The sequence below is a fragment of the Drosophila subobscura genome, chromosome E (genome assembly GCF_008121235.1).
Source record: "Drosophila subobscura isolate 14011-0131.10 chromosome E, UCBerk_Dsub_1.0, whole genome shotgun sequence".
NCBI lineage: Eukaryota > Metazoa > Arthropoda > Insecta > Diptera > Drosophilidae > Drosophila > Drosophila subobscura.
In genome coordinates this window covers 6,354,318-6,370,781 of record NC_048531.1, presented here as the reverse complement: position 1 = coordinate 6,370,781, position 16,464 = coordinate 6,354,318, and the positions used below count along the sequence as shown (strand labels likewise).

Here is a 16,464-nt window from a genome sequence, read left to right as displayed (position 1 = left end):
TTGTACCTAGTGTAGAGAAGTGGCACATACTAGTTAAAGAGCTAAAAACAGGCAGAGATAACACTAACTTAGCTGCTTGACTGATCCTAGAGATTTCTTGCAATGGCCAATAGATATTTCCTTTTGCTGGAACACCATCCGCAGTCATCTCTCTTGCTTTTCTCTTAATTCTATTCAATTCATTACCACAATCAAAATATTACTTTGTTTGATAGCTAATGAAATTCTCGGATAACTCTTTGATTGGTTGGTTTTTTGGTTTTTTTGTTTGTTTATTTATTTATGTACTAAATACGCTTGCAACAGTGTCTGTGTAATAAACGCTCGCTTTGTAATGATTAAACAATTAAATCTGTTGAATCGGCTTGAGAATATTTTGGTTTGCTACTTGACTCACTTTTGACTCCGACTCAACAGAGGCACTTGGTTCATAGCATATTTCAGCTTTGTGTTTGCTTCATTTTCCATCCTTCATTCAATTAATTTAATTTAACTTCATTTTTAGTTCAATTTTAAGGCACTTGTGTTTTTGTAGTTCAACGGTTCTCCATCATTGTGTTCTGGTTTTCTTTTTTGGAAATTAGCTGTGACTAGTTAAAATTAGTAGGTAAACGACAAGGGTACATCCGTATGTATGATCTTAGTTTAGTTCTCTTTGATATTGGGATTTGTGGGGAGAGAGAGGGGGTGCTGGTAGCGGCGTTGGTGTGGTGTCAGGGCTCTCTAGTTAATATTGTGTGTGGTGTGGCGTGGTGTGTTGTGTTCGCTTTTTTACGAGTATAAATAAACATAATTCCAACATTGATAAAATTAATGCTCTGTTTAAAAATAAATAAATAGTTTTACGTTACGGCAAACGCAAAGCAAGCAGGAGAACAGTATTAGGGGAATAAGAAGAATTCAACAACAACATAAAGTAATTCAGTTAAATCAAATCAGAATTAATCTTAGAGCTTCCTCTGTGTGTCCAGCTGCCCTGCCCTGCCCTGCCCTGGCCTGGCTTCGGTCATTCCACATTACTCCCTCGGTATTAGACTACAAATTCATTAAGATTAGAGGTGAACGATTTTTTTTGTTTGGGTATTTTGGTACTCGTATTCGGGTGTCCCACACCCGTCTCGATGGCTCCGCCTTAGGCGCGTTCCACATAGTTGCCGGGGAATGTGCCAAAGCAGCCGGTGCGCTGCGAGGTGCCCACGAACCATCCGTCGTCGCACTTCTCCAGCACATGCACCAGATCCCCCTCCAGCAGCTCCAGCTCATCGGAGTTCTGCGGCCGGTACTTGTACAGCGCGCGATAGCTAAAAGGCAAAGGAAAAGGGAATATCTTGGATTAGTTGATCTTCGGGAAGAGGTTAGACGCAAGTTGCACTCACGCCAGTGGCTCCGAGCTGGTGTCCACGTGGAGTGCGTCCGTCTTGTGCAGCGTTCGTGTCTCCTTCAGGATACCGTTCACGGGCTGAGCTCCGTTCTGGGTCAGCGTGTTGAACTCATTGTTGATGTTTGTGCGCAGCACATCCAGATTGGGCCGCAGATTCGTGGTGCTCTGGCTGCTGATCACGGTCGTCGTCCTGGCCGCAATATCCTCGGCTCCAATGTCCGTGAGCACCTGCGTGTGAGTAAGTGGTATCATGTCTTGTATCATTCCCAGAGGATTAACTTACCTCCACATAGGACACTGGGAATATGCCCTTCCTGTTGGCAATCTTTCCCTCGAACCAGTTGCCATCCACGCGACGCGTCAACGTGACCAGCTCTCCCTTGTTGAGGGACAGCTCGACGCCGGACTGGGCCTGGAAGTTGTATTTGGCACGAGCCTGGCCCTCCGATGGCCGCTTGGACGGAGTGCGTGCCCCATCGCGGCTCACAATCTGTGGAATGGGAAAGAGAACAGACTTAGCAGCGTGCAATCAACTGAACGGGAAGAGACACGACACTCACCTCCACATAGCTCGCTGGGAGCAGTCCGATCATCGCATTGTGCTCACCCTCATACCAGTTGGGATCGATCTGCCGCCTTATGTAGATGGTGTCGCCCTTGCGGAAGGAGAGCTCTCTGCAAAGATAATCTATTAGAAATTGGACACATATCGAGTGGAAGTGGAGAACTTACTTGGAGCTCTGTCCCTGGAAGTTGTAGAGGGCACGGGCAACGGTTTTGGGACCCACCAGCGACTTGAGCGTCACGTCGGTGGGGAAGTCATCGTAGCGATTGAGGGCGATCGGTGACTTCTGCGAGGGCGTAAAGTTGTCCGTGTGGCGTCGAGAGTTCATGTCCTGCAGCTCCTGTAGATACTTGCGGCGTCGCTCCTCGTGGTAGAGCTTCTGCATATGCTCCGCTTGGCGTGTGGCTAGTTCCTCCTCCGGTATGTACTGCTTCTGCTCATGCCTTATCGGTGTCTTGAAGTGAATGTTGACGTCTGTGTCATAATAACGATTGGGAGATTCTGTTGAGATGCGAGATGCGGCAAATAGGTATTCAGGGCACTGGCTGAAGCTTTTTAGCTGTGAGTGACATTAACCCAAAGGGCGTTGGTCCCCATCATGGGAGATTGGCTTATTATCCCCCAACTGCAGACATTTTTATAGCTAGAATATCGAAGCTAGTCTGGCCGCCAAGCTGTTGACCTTTTTTGATTCATGAGAATGTACCAGAGTACCAGATATATCCCTCCTCTAGCCCTCTACTACAGCTTGTTTATTTTAAAAATAGCAAACTGAATCGTAAGACGATCTCACCGCAAATCGTTGTCATGGCTGTCAGTTGTCGTTGCTGCTGCTGCTGCTACTGTTACGAAACGCCTGGCTTATCTGAGTCGCGGCGAGGTTTGTATCTGTCTGCCAATTGGTAAGCAAATAAACAGCTACCCCACCCTATACCCCCACCCACCGCCGTCATTACTAGCTAAGCAGCTGACAGAGAGAGGGAGAGATAACCCGTCCCCCTATCCACTGAAATGGGTGGAGTGGATGGGAGACGTGACGTGTCGCAAGCTCAAATTGAATTAAGCTTCTTCTCTTGATTCTCCGCTCAGAAATGAGCTGCAATTGAAGTTAATGTTCGTTAGCAAAATAATGATAATCAGTTAATTGGATACGAAGCGGAGCGGGAGGGGTCTATGCGCCCATTTTAACAAGAAACGTTTTAGAGCTGTGCTAAGCCACTTAGCCTTGCGATAAGAGTCATCCACATTTGCATATGAATTGCCCATACATTAGTCTATGTAAAGTACATACATATGTACATACATATGTATAGCTTGTAAGTGGAAAAATTCGCATCAGATCCATTCGATTCAATTGATGCATTAATGGAACTGCGCTGCAAATTGATAAAGATGGAATACTACGCATCCATCAATTGACCCGATTCAAGGAAATCCCTTGACGGGGGAAACCTTGCGCCAAGAGGTGCGGTCTTGGGGCTGTGGTTGGGGGCAGCTGTACAAATGTTTGTCCAACAAATACCCCCGTACGCGTAGCCAGCAATTAGGAACAGCTTTGGGCTTTGTGTACGAGCGTATGTTGTGTAGTACGAAGTGACTTCAAAAGAGATTTAATTGACACTTGAGAGATTTTCACTTTCACTGATTTGTTATGGCGCATTTTTGCCAGCGTTCGAAAGTGTTTGAAAGCGTTGCCGATTTTCATCTTTCACTGAAAGTCCACACACACACACACACACACACACACACACACAAGTAAGAGGGGAATTTTCAAGGCTTTTCCTTCCTTTCACGCTCAATTAACTTTTTAAATGGTTTTCTGTTGTTTTTCCCGTCTTCGCATTTGTCCATTTGCCGCTTATTAGTCACAATAATCAATGAGAATCAGAACCAGTCCGCCGGATCGAAGGCCTGCCCGACTGAGGCAATTGTCTGATAAACCAGAGAAGAACGAATAGCAACAAAACACGAGATTCACGCTCCACCAGATCCCCACTCCCCCGTCTCTACAACAAGACAGTGAACACTCGAGGGGCGGGGTAAAGCTTCGTACCTACCCAAAGATCCCCAACTATACCGTAGCACGCGTTGTGCTCAACTGAAACCGAAAACGAAACCGAAACCAAAACCCAAACTGAATGGGGCGGGAGAGCGAGCTCCGGCGCCGACGTCAAAGACTTTCGTCTCTGGGAGAGTGAGAGTAACGTGGGGCGACAGATATCAACGGTCGCGTACTACAAGTTCCGTTGTACGCTGTGTGACGGCGCCGCCGACCAAAAGTCACGTTTAATTGTTGTTGTTGTTGTTGCTTTAGTGGGGTGTGTGAATCTTCGCGAACACTGGGACCAGACTGGTGGGGTCTTTGTTTGCTAAACATAAAATTAAGACTAGTTTTTGTCAGTGTAAAATGATTGCACTTAGAATTACTCAATTTATATTTCTGCTTGTCTGTAAATTCATTTTATGCATTTCACATGCAACCCACTGTGCACGTGTTTGATCTTGAAGCAAAGCTTTTGGCCCGAAGCTTTTTATCGCAGAAGTCGGAACGAACGTGAGAGCAATCTGCATCTCAAAAGCGCTCTCTCACTCTCTTTATCTCTCTCTCTCTCTGGCTCTCACAATCTTACTTGCAGTATTTGCAGTGATAACGGGTTTTTTGGTTTTTGCAAAAGAAAAACCGTGAGAAAGTGCAAAACAGGAAGGTCGGTTGCCCGCTTAATCAAATGAGAAAGTGCCAAAAGAGAGATGGGGGGGGCCGATTGATCACTTTTCCTTATTTTCTTTCACATTTGTCGGTATCTAATATCAGATCAATACTAACTGCTTTGCCACTGCTGCTGCTGCTGCTGCTGTTGTTGTTGCTGCTGCTGCCACACGAGCAGAGGAATAGACGCTCCGATTGCATGTCGATTGGCCAAGTACGCACGTCGCTGGTCCGGCAGAGGGGTGTGCGGCAGACCCACCATGTGATAGGACACCTCTCCCCCTCCCACTCCCACTCCCGTGCCACCATTGGACGTCTGATGTGGGTGGGGTGGCACCATGGGCGCAGGGACGGAGTAGTCGTAGCCTCGACGATGTATCCAAAGGATTTTCCCGCAATTGGCAATGTCGCAGCTGCTGCCCGTTGCCGGATGCACAACTTTGTTGCTGTTGCTGCTGTTGGTGTTGTTGTTGTTGTTGTATGAGCTGCTGTCTGCCCCACTGCTTTGCGGCCGCTGCCAGGGATTCTGATTGGCTTCGGAACTGCGCCACCAGCTCTGCTGCGGGGGCTGCTGCGGCTGGGACAGCCTGTCATCTGTCAGCTCTAAATCATTGCAGCTGCGATGCAGCTTCTGGCTGGGATGCGCCTGCCGCCAGTGGACACTCTGAGTGGGACGGCTCCTCCTCACGTGGCCATAGCCGCTTCCGCTAACGTTGCTGTTGCTGTTGCTGTTGCCGTTGCCATGGAGGCTCTGGCCATGCTGGCTGGCGTAGGTGCTGCTGCGACGCGGTGCCAAGGTTTGATGTATCATTGTGGGGTACAAGACTGCTCCGACAGTTGCATAATTCGGACCCGAGAACTCATCTATATATGCAGTGGAGCTGGCCAAAGGCTGAGCGCTGCGCGACTCTCACGTTTTGGCACGGAAAATTGAAACTAACTAGCGGCCGCGACAGGTATTCCACATCCACTGGCTGGCACACGCGGGGTTTGTTTTGTTGACGGCACTGTCTTGGCCATGGCAACGTGGGTCGTCGGGCAACGGCAACGGCAACGACAACGCGCCCGCCGGCAAGGTGAGCGTGCGCAGGGTGGTGTCTGTGGCCTTCCCTGTCTACTTGTTCACACAATGGGGTGGTGGTTCAGGTGGCTTTTGTGCCGAGTGTGCCGAGTGCTCGATAAGCAGGTCAGCGTAGCGTCAGTTACAGCGTCGCGTCAGCGTCAGCGTGGCCGGCATTTCCATTGGACATATCGATTAATTTGTCCCAACTAATGTCCGGCGCGCCTTCAAAGCGAAATTGCACCAATTGCGGAAATTCGTTTTCCGTTTGCCCGCTGTTGCGGTAGTAAAAAAAGCTTTTAGCAAAGGTCAGGACAGCGACAACGACAACGGCAACGACAGCAGCAGCAGAGGGCGCAGCTGGTGACCTAACAGGAATTTTATTTTGCAGCAAATGGAACTCCTGCGGTTTCTACTTTAAGTGAATTTCCGGTCTTTAAACCAGTTACATGATGGCATTGAGCGGAAATGGACGTGAAAGATCTTTGGTGTAGACCTTTTAGCTTAAGGAAATTTTATGTTCAGTACACTGGAAAGGGGAAACACTGAACTCTGTGGTAATTGAGAGGGTGGAGAATAGGCAAAACAGTTCGAGTTTATAAAGCAAATGTCTCACAAAGTGTGTAATAATATTTTTCACACTCTTAACATAAGTTTTAGAGCGTTTCGACATTCGTTTTATCATAAAAACTTGCTAACAAAACCCACCCAAAATATATTTTAGAACAGCAAAATGCCTTCTGCATGGGCGAGGCGACTCGCCAGCAACTTCATCACTCACCTGAGCCATCGATAGTGTCGGTGTTGTACTGTAGGTCGTAGGAGGAGCTGTAGAGGCCCTTGGTTGGCGGCTGTGGGGGTATGGGGGGCGCGTACGAGTCGGGATCTGCGCCAACGATTACAGGTAACAGATAGAAAGTGAAGGATGGATAATTTCGAATAGTTACAACCAATGAGAGTAAGGCGGAACCTCAAGCTTAAATAGCAAAAGCAGCAGCTGCGACAACCGAAGCATAGCGGAGAGTAGAAGCTCGCACCAGTTAGAGTTTCGTTTCCCTTCCCCTCACACTGCTAACCCACACCTACACCCACCCCAGCCCCACTGTTCTCCCTGGAAGTTGTTCGTTAATCACCAGTTAATCACCTTTGAACGTTACCGCCATCGTCTTCTTGAGACGCTCCAAGGTGGTGGTGGCGCCGCCAGGGGCAGGGCTCCTCTTGGTTTGCTCTGCCCCATCCGGCACGTAGCGTGCCTTGGGGCGATGCATCCTCGGATCGAACTTCTGATTGGCAAAGATGTCGGCATAGTTGCTGCGCAGGGAGCTGGTCTGCTGGCGGCTGTGCTGGTGACGCGGCGACTTGGGCGGACGGGGCGGCGAGGCGGAGCTGGCGCGCGGAGTCACGCGCTGCGGCTTCTTGGGCAGAGCCTTGGGCAGCTTCGGGCGTGGCTGGTCCGTGGGCTGTGGGTGCTTGTGGGCCACCCAGTCGGCGCACAGGTGCGGCGAGATGTCGTGCACATCCCGCAGATCCGGATGCGACGTGGACAGATGGCTGACGGTCCGCGTTTGGGTGTCGGCGGGATCTGGCGACTCGTAGCGCAGGCGCAGACGCTCGATGTAGTTGCTGCTGCTGCTGAGGCTGCGCAGGGCGCTCCGTGGGGCCAGCTCCCGCTTGAGGGCCGCCGTCTTGCTGATGACATCGATGTGCGGCATGAGACGATCCTGGGCGCTGCGCTGGCGCCGGCGACCGCGCTCCGGCGAGGGTGTGGCCCCGCGCAGCTCGAACTTGTGGGTCATGCGACTGACATCGTCTGCCTGCTGCTGCTGCCTGCTCCTGCCTGGCTGTGGTTCTTTCTGCGGCTCCGCCTCCGTAGCGTTGCCCGAGGCGTCTTTTGATCCCGCACTAAATTCGGGATCGCTGCGCGCCTTCCGCAGCGGGCTAAGCCCAAAAAAATCGTTCGACTGTTCGTTGGACTCCCGGTTGATGCCCTCGAAGTGCTGCCGCATCTTCTGCACCTCCCCCGTGTAGACGCGCTGCAGATAGGAGCTCGAGCAGGCCGACACCTGGGACTGGGGCGAGAGACTGCGCGAGCGGTAGTAGGACTCTCTGTCGTACAGCTCAAGGCTGGCGTCTCCTGGCCCGGGCGAACCATTCTCGAAGCTGAGCAGCTCGGCCTCTGCCTCTGCCTCCGCCTCGTCGGGCGGGCGCAGCGGGGGGCTGTGCAAGTGAAAATTTACCCGTGCAGCGGGTCGCTCCCCATAGACGCCGCTCAGATCCGTCAGCGAGTTGCTCAGCTCCGTGTGGGTGAGCACGTGGGCCTGGTTGCGGGCCTTCTGGCGCGCCTGCATGTTGTGCTCGATGAGGCGCATCACCTCGGCCTCGTCGGGCGAGGAGTCCTCGCGCGCGTGGTAGATGGTCTTGGCCGGCTCCTCGAACTGCCGATCCTCAAAGTATTGTATCTTCTGGACGATGTTCTCCGCCGGCTCCTGCTCCACAACCTTCGGGGCAGCCGCAGTCTTGGCCTGGCCCTTGACCTCGCTGGGCTTTGGACGGGGCGGCACATCGGGGGCCCTGGTCAGCGTGAGTTCGGCATTCTTGGCCGCAATGGCGCCGCGCGTCTCCCTGGCCACCACCACCGGCGACTGGCTGCGCGTGGGACGTGGCAGAGTCTGCGTCTGCGCCTGCTGCTGCTGCTGCTCCTCGCGCTTGCGCAGAACGGGTCCGAGGAGCTGCTCCTTGGAGATGTTCGAGTTGCAGCGCACCTTCAGGGTGTGGGCGTGGGAGCCCGGCTTGGCGGAGCCCTTCTCCACGGTGACCACATACTGCTCCTCGACAGCCGCGCCCTTGCGGTTGCCACCCCCGGCATAGATCTCGTTCAGCTGCTGCGTGATCTTCTTGATCTGATCCTTGGACAGAGTGCTGACCAGATCGTTGTCCAGGTGGCGCTCCATTTCGGTGTCGTCTCTCGCCACACGCTGCTCCAGGCTGCTGGCCAGATCCGCCACGGTGTTGCGTCTCCAGTGGCGCTGCACCGGCTGCAGCTGGCACTCCTGCTGGTGCTGCCTGAAGAGCTGCAACTGCTCGAAGTTCTCGCGCAGATCCTCCACCGACTTCTTCTTGGTGCTGAGCGCCTGGTCCGCCTCCTGGCGCCACTTGATCTCGCCCACATCCTTGGAGCGGAAGTGCAGATCCCGCTCCCGCTGGTCGTGCTGCAGCTTGCCCACCAAATACTGCAGCTCCTTCTCGGCGCGCTCGTGCAGCCGCACCTTGCGCCACTCGTCAAAGGCCAGCAACTCGGCGTCCTTGCGCAGGGGATGGAAGCTGCTCGAGGACGTGGCTCTCTCCAGCTGCCCCACCCGCTCCAGGGTGCTGTAGAATCGATTTAGATCCGTGAAACGCTCGCAGTTGTTGCGGTACCGACAGCTGGGGCTGTGCCGCTCCAGATACGTCAGGGAGGTGGCACTGTGGGCCAGATCCCCGCACTGGTAGAGGCTTCCCGGCTGCGCAGTTCGCTTGCTGCGATCATCGGCGCTGCTCAGGCTGCTGGCCCGAGCGATGGCCTGTTCCCTGTCCTGCCGCTGGCTGGATCTCAGACTGTCGATGCGACGACGCGAGGGAGAGCGCACCTCCCTCTGGTTCTGGCTCTGGCTCTGACTTTGATTCTGATTTTGGGGCACTCGAACCTCCCGCGTGGGCGAGAAACGGCGCTCTAGGGACTTCTCATAGTCCGGCTGTGGCGACTGGGGACGGGCAATGTCCGTGACTGTCGTCTGGCATGGCTTGGCATGGCGATCGCGATCGCGATCCTTGTTCTCGTACTTCCACACCAGATCCTCGATGCAGCTGCTCGCTGGCTGAGCCTGTGCGCTGCCAGCGTAGTCGTAGACATCCTCCGGCTCCAGGGAGCAGTACTTGTACTCCGCCTGCTGTGGCAGCGACATGGACATGGACATGGAGACGGACTGCTTGGCATTGTAGTCGTTCCAGAAGTTCGTCTTCTCGCGCACCGTGTCGCTGTACGACTGCACGGACACGGCCGGATGCTTCGCTTTGGTGCTGCTGGAGGCGGGCGGCTTTCCCACCTGACGCTTGCGCGGCACATGGCCCTCGCTGCGGCTGCTCTGGAGTGGAACCAGCGACTTGGACTTGGTGCTGGGGCTGGGCTTGGCCTTGCCCACGTAGATCTTGGGCGGGGCAATCGGCACATACTCCTGCCTGCCCATCGAGTCGATGGAGAAGGTGGAGTTGCTGCGCGGCAGGCTGTCGTTGGAGGCGTTCTTCGCCTGGTTCTTGGGCAGCACCTTCCGCAGGGATCGGCCGCAGTCGATGAGGGTTTGTGGGCGCACCTGGGGGAAGCACATCGTCTGCCTGGTAGTGGTGCTCACGGTGCTCTGGCGCAGTCGGGGCAGCGACTTGCTGCGCGTGTGCTGCGCCTTGCAGGTGGCGTAGGAGCGCACCGCCTCGCGCACCTCCTGCGGCGACTTGAGGAACGGGTCCCGCAGGATGTTGGTGCTGGCCTCAAAGTTGGTCCGGCTGGGGGGCAGCGTGTTCTCCAGCCGCTTCTTCTCCTCGGCAAAGCTGCGCTCCTTGGAGATGCTCCGCCCAAAGGCCACCGGACTGCGACTCGATTGGCGCAGGGCCAGCACCCGAACCGGACGGCGGCTGGGACTCACGGATCGGAGACGCGACTGCTGCTGCACTCGGGTGACGCGACAGGTGCCGCCATCCTTCTGGCGCGTCTCCTTGGTGGAGGCCGTGAGGGTGGCCAGCAAGGTGGAGACTGCACCCGCGGACTTGGACCGGGAGATGGGTTCGCGTCGCGTGCTGCTCGACGAGGTGGCGACCTTCCTCAGGGTGATGGTTCCTCCGCCCGGTGGCTGGAAGCACTGCTCGTGGCGGGCCTTGGTGGAGCTCGAGACACGCACCGTGCTCTTGGTGCAGGAGGACTTGCGATTGGGTGGCAATGGGGCAGGTGCGCCCTGCTCCTGCTGCTGCTGCTTCTTGCTCATCGGAATGAACGAGGGCAGAGTCTTCGACAGCTGCGAGAACATCTTGGGGCTGCTGCTGCTACTCTTGTGGCTTGTTGCTGGCGGCTGTGGCGGTGGCGGTGGTGGAGGCGGTGGCGGTGGCGGAGGTGGTGGCTGAGTTATCACTGGACTGGGCACTGTGGGCTCGTCCTCTTGCAGCTCCTTGGTGCTCACGCGTATCTTGGTGAGGGTCGGAGTGATCTGTATAAATTCGAATTCCTCCACAATTTCTTTGGGGGGGAGGACAAGAGTTCGACTTGGATTAGGCGACGGCTTTCGGCTGAATTGTTGGATTGGGTGCCAGTGCCTGTTGGTGGGTGATTCATTTGGTGCCTACATCCCTGTCCCCCTTTGAGGACAGAACGAACGAACAACTTCGAGTGAGAGCAGTGTGTACGTGTACGTGTGTGTGTGTGTGTGTGTGAGAGGAAAAGGAACAACAGACTTGTAGTAGAGTGATCAATAGACCCGATAGAACCAACACCATTTGAATTACATTTAGTCAGTGGATTAGGCCAGCGTCTTATTGTTTATGTTAGATTTTAGCATGAGAGAAATTAAATAAATGAATGACTCACCTCTGGGCCTCTCGGGCGCTGGCTTGCGGAAGCCGAAGAGTGGCGGTTCTCCGCCTGCCTGCAGACTCTTGTAGGCCTGCCGCTGCTCCACGGGACTGAGGGGACTGCTGACGGGCAGCTCCTTCTTGCGGAAGACTAGGTTCGAGTCGCTGGTGTAGCCGGATTCCTTGGCCAGAGCTCTGCAAAGAACGAATGGTGGGAATGTCAGCAGAGATGTTTACAGCCGAGACCGGCAGCGCAGTCGGCGCAAGCGCAGCGTGAAAGCTTCGTGTGATAGAACTACCGCTGCGGCAGAGAAGCATCTTCGTGTGGCTTCGGCCAAAGCACAGATAACCGCCGCTGCGGCAGAGAAGCAAGAAATGTTTTTGGCTTCGTTGCTGTGCATGTCTGTTCATGTCCGAGCGGCTGCGACCGACCACCTTTGGGCATATTCTTACCACCGCTGCGGCAGAGAAGCATCTTCGTGTGGCTTCGGCCAAAGCACAGATAACCGCCGCTGCGGCAGAGAAGCAAGAAACGTTTTTGGCTTCGTTGCTGTGCATGTCTGTTCATGTCCGAGCGGCTGCGTGCCCGTCCCCCTTTGAGCATATTCTTACCTGGACAAGTTTCCTTCTGTGTAGAGCGGGGATAGTTTCGATTGTTCTAAGTTCTATTGTGGGGAAAGAGACGAACGGAAAATGGATTAGATTAGATACAGGATTTAGATTCCAAGTGCAATTGTGGATTTTGATTTGCTATAATTTAATTTGTTTGTTTGTATTAGTTCAAGTGCCTTGGCGATGATCCTGCCTTGCTCTTTCTTCCTAAGGAAACTTACTCCGAAGCCATCGAAATCATCGACAAACTCTATTATAATGCGCGGTATGCGCGTGTGCTCCCTAAGCCACTTTTCGCAGGGTACCGCACGGATCGCACGGTTAGACAGTTAAGACGGGGGGAGACAGGAGAGATACAGTAGATTCGGTGAGCAGAGATTTTTGTGGGAGCGTTAAAGAACGGAAAACAACGGAAGTCGGAAACTAAAAGCTAAAACTAAAACTTTGGTAACGGTAGTTATGATCTAGGAATAGAAATATAGTAGAGTAGAGTGCCATACCCCGTTAAAGATGTCCATCACTTCGTCCCACCACTAGAATTGTGAATAGAATACATAATTGCCGTGAGTTAGAATATTGGCGCGATCTGAATGACTTTATGGGTGTGTATGAGAATGATTTCGGTTCAGTTATTACATCATGGCAGTGCACGGGTGTAGCAGGGGAAAAGTACAATGGTCGAGGCATCTCCGACCGTTAAATACGCGACACTTCAAAGTTTCTACGAATATTTACGCATCAATAGTCAAAGATTTGAACCAAACAGTCGGAAAGGGAAGGTTTTTCAGACAGACAATATCAGAAAATTCGTCTAATAATAATTTGAAATTATTCTTTTTCTGTTTCTCTTCTTTTCTTCGAGTTTAAGTACAGCCCAAAAGTGTCGCGTAAGTATTCTCGTAAGTGGATAAATTAAGCGACTGCAAAGTCTCGCTCTTCAGCTGGACTAAAAGCATTAAATGATTGTGACTAGAGCCCCGAAATTCGTAAGCCGCGTGGATATGGATGAGTGGTCGTTGTGGCTGGGGACTTACCTCCTTCTTCTCCTTTTCGGACACGGACGAATGTCCCGTGGTGTAGTCCTCGATGCGGCCTGGCTGATTTTTATATGAATTCTGAGCCGACTTGATGGGATTTGGCATAGTACCATACAGCCTGAAAGGAGCAAAACTTTTAGTATATTTTAGATATTCATAGCAGAATAAAGTCACTCACTTCTCGTCCTGGCTCAGGTTGCGCACATTGACAGCCGAGGAGACGGACTGCACACGATGCGGATTCTGTGTGCGATATCTCACCGTGGAGTAGTCGGAGTCGTAGTTGGGTTCGGGCTCTGACACGTAACCGTTGCTCTTGTACGACGGACGGGCTGCATTTGGGTGGATTTACAATTGATAGACATTAGTTCAGGGATTACTTATGTTCGTTGCTGGGATTCTACCAATGCTGTGGCTATTATTACTCGTACATTGCTTGGATGGTGTACTGGCGGCGGACATGATGTTAGGCTAGGCGTTTGTGCTGTGGTTGTGGTTTGGTGTGTGATTGGTTGTTTGGTTGGTTAGTCGTGAAATTTAGTACAAATAAGCTTCCAAATTGTCAATGAGCTAGAAATCAAATACGAGATATGCCAAATAATAATAATAATATGTTGCAGCATGCATGCATTGGTTGAGCAAAGACTACGAGAGAGAGAGAGAGAGCGGCAGGCACCAAAGCCTTGGGCTTTATCTGCGAGAATTTACAAGCAAGCAAAGGCAAAGCGGGTAAGTGGCAAATGGAGGAGGAGCTACTACTTAGGGCAGAAATTTGGTATAGTTTATAGATCAAAGAATCACCTCTGGGACACTTGTAGCGTATCACGAAATCATCTGGGACAAAGCGAATGGGAGGAGAATGAGATTGAGATATTGTGAGGAGACAGAAGACCAAAGAGAGTAGAAATCGTAGATCAGACTGAAGCATTTAAAGGGTTTAGAGGGGAGTGGAATGGATTTGGGATGGGGATGGGGATTGGGATTCATGGAAGTTCATGGATAATGCTTCAGACCGAAATGAGTGTCAGAGTGTGGGAGAGACATTTACCGCCGTTCTTCTGCTTGTGTATGGTCTGATAGAGTCGCTTGTACCACTCATGCTGATGCGGCTCCTGGACCTCCTGCATTTTTGGGTTGGAATAGGGGAATTTCATTTTAAATCGAGTCCACAACAAGTTGCAATAACCCTCCCAAGCCCCACTGTACATATTTATGTCCTTTACCGATCTGAGTATGATGGGCATTCCATCGTTGGTCACCGGACCGATGCCATCGTATTGCCTTCGACCTAACTGTGCCATTTTGCGCGGACGATCGTTGTCCGACTCCGGTTCGCTCATATACTCGTGCTTGACTTTGTAGACTGGAAACCGCAGATTAATTTGAGGTTAGTTCTGTTTGCTTGTGACTTGTGGGGGTTTGATTTTGGTTTGGGGTTTGTGGACACACACACGGGTATGTCAGTGTTGTGCAACGACGTGAGCCTTTGTGTGCTGTCCCTGTGGTCATTTGCCAACACTCTGAGTTCTGGATACTTACTGACTTCATTGGGCCTATAGGCTGGGCGGCTAGTGTCCGACAGCTGGCGGCGCACGAATGGCCTCTGCAGCTCCGAGTTGGAGGCTGAGCGGTTAAAGGCTTTTGGGGGCGATAAACGAGAACCGATCGATTAGCAAAGGGCGAACGAGTGAAAAGGGGCACACAAACAGAGAGAAAAGAGACAAAGAGAAGGGACTAGCACTCTGTGTGTGTGTGTGTGTGTGTGGGTGTGGGTGTTTGGGTGGAAAGTACTACTTCTGATCTTGTCCGAGACGCTGGCCGATGGCGCCACTGGGCCAAACTGTGCGCTGCAATCCGTTTCGGTGTAGTCGGAGTGGGCGTCTCCGTTTGTGTGCGACCAGGGTGGTGTCGTCTGCTGTTGTTGTTGCTGCTGCTGTCGTTGTGGCTGCTGCTGCTGTTGCTGTTGCTGCTGCTGAAGGGCCGTGTAGCGACGTGGCAGGGTGGGCGACTCGAAGCGCACCGGACGGAACTCCTTGCGGCCGCTCAACGCTGGCGATGGCTGCGGCGTCCACACGGGCTGCGTGGGTGGCGGCGGGGGCGTGGGCGCTGCCGATGAGCTGTGGTTCAGATCGCTGGCAGAACCGTAAGGTGTCCACACGCCTGTTGGAAGTTTCGAATGGTTGAGCGTGGGTCGAGGGGACATGGCAAACATGACAGCTTCAGGGGCGCCGGATATCGCGGATATCGAGTGTGTTCAGAGATTGAGTTACCCTCCACCCCTCGCAGATTTACACTTGTCAGCAAGTTCATGCTCGCAATCTGTGGTTTCACCTCGCTTCCCCACCACCTTCCTTCCCTTCTTTTCTTTCTCTCGAAAATAGTTTAGTCAACAAACCGAGCGAAGACAAATTGACAAACAAACATAGCGACGTGGAACAGCAATAATTAATACGACGAACGGCGAACGGCGACGACCAAGGAAGCCGCCATTTGGCACCCATTCAAAATTTGCCCCCCCACACACACACACACACACACATACAACTCTCACGCACGCACACACACGGCAGCAGCCGGATGGACAGTCGGACAATCGGACGGAGGAGTGTAAAAGGCGCTGCGGATGAGTCATAGCATTTGGCGCATGTTTAGCATTCACACAATCAAACACAAATAGATATTCACGGCTACACGTATGTGTGTGTCTCTGAGCACCGTTAAAGAACGGCACGAGGTGTGCTCCAAGTGTTTGCTGACCCACAACGAAATAGATTCCCATGAATATATCCGATCAGAACAGAGGGGAAGAAAAGTTCACCACGAACTATAAGCAACAACCATTCGAAGCATTTCCGATTGCCTCTTTTAGGTGTTTCTCACAAGAAATTGGGCCTAAGGAAGTGCTGTAAAGAGTGAGAATCTTTTGTGCCTCCCGCGGATAATTCAGGTTGGATTTCGACTCATTTTTGAAGCTCATAAACGCCAACCTTTTCCCTTATTTATATAACCAAATTCATGTCGTATATTTATAACGATTTTCCCTAGAGTGTTTAAGATCCACGAAGATTTTTAGTGCCGAAATTGTCCTAATTCATAGTTGCTTATACATTTAAGAGTTGCAATAAAAATTCTCCAATAAGTTTACCTTTCCCACCATTGAAATTTCTCAACTACTTGCAAAGAAACCCACGGGGCCGTGTCTCTGCAGCCTTTTGCATTGGTTCTAGCCAAAATCTTTCATTCTACAGATTTATTTGCCACCTGTAAAAAAACAAAACCCACAGCTAAAGGCAACGATACAGCGGTACACCGATACATATGTACATCATTTGTGTGGATGATGCTGATGGCTGCTGCCCTAGGTGGCGCGGCGCATTGCCTTCGAGACATTGACACGTATTTCACACAGCAGGAGAAGGAGGAGGAGGAGGCGGGGCAGCAGCGATGCTGCCTCTAAATATGTTGGCGGATTTCTTTGGTCATGGCGTCTCGTCCGAGTAGGTGTGGGTGTAG

General features: G+C 52.2%; 1 protein-coding gene across 27 annotated transcripts in view; it reads right to left on the bottom strand.

Moving 5' to 3' along the window:
• Positions 1 to 267: 267 nt before the first annotated feature.
• LOC117892340 (sorbin and SH3 domain-containing protein 1) overlaps positions 268 to 16,464 on the bottom strand; it is a 35,870-nt gene continuing 19,673 nt past the window's right edge. For 5 of the 27 annotated variants that reach the window (XM_034798495.1, XM_034798494.1, XM_034798499.1 and 2 more), the window contains 13 exons: positions 14,175 to 14,314; positions 14,000 to 14,072; positions 13,753 to 13,785; positions 13,130 to 13,283; positions 12,949 to 13,069; positions 11,915 to 11,967; positions 11,319 to 11,497; positions 6,858 to 10,970; positions 2,114 to 2,447; positions 1,942 to 2,056; positions 1,665 to 1,871; positions 1,377 to 1,609; positions 268 to 1,301 (listed from right to left, as the gene is read on the bottom strand). In XM_034798495.1, coding sequence (XP_034654386.1) covers positions 1,133 to 1,301; positions 1,377 to 1,609; positions 1,665 to 1,871; positions 1,942 to 2,056; positions 2,114 to 2,447; positions 6,858 to 10,970; positions 11,319 to 11,497; positions 11,915 to 11,967; positions 12,949 to 13,069; positions 13,130 to 13,283; positions 13,753 to 13,785; positions 14,000 to 14,072; positions 14,175 to 14,314 — 5,924 coding nt within the window. In that variant the 3' untranslated portion in view covers positions 268 to 1,132. Of the gene's footprint in view, positions 1,302 to 1,376; positions 1,610 to 1,664; positions 1,872 to 1,941; positions 2,057 to 2,113; positions 2,448 to 4,003; positions 4,052 to 6,494; positions 6,600 to 6,857; positions 10,971 to 11,318; positions 11,498 to 11,914; positions 11,968 to 12,414; positions 12,448 to 12,948; positions 13,070 to 13,129; positions 13,284 to 13,752; positions 13,786 to 13,999; positions 14,073 to 14,174; positions 14,315 to 14,490; positions 14,590 to 14,745; positions 15,112 to 16,464 lie in introns of those variants that run through there. The other 22 variants (XM_034798507.1, XM_034798511.1, XM_034798520.1 and 19 more) reach the window with 21 other exon arrangements.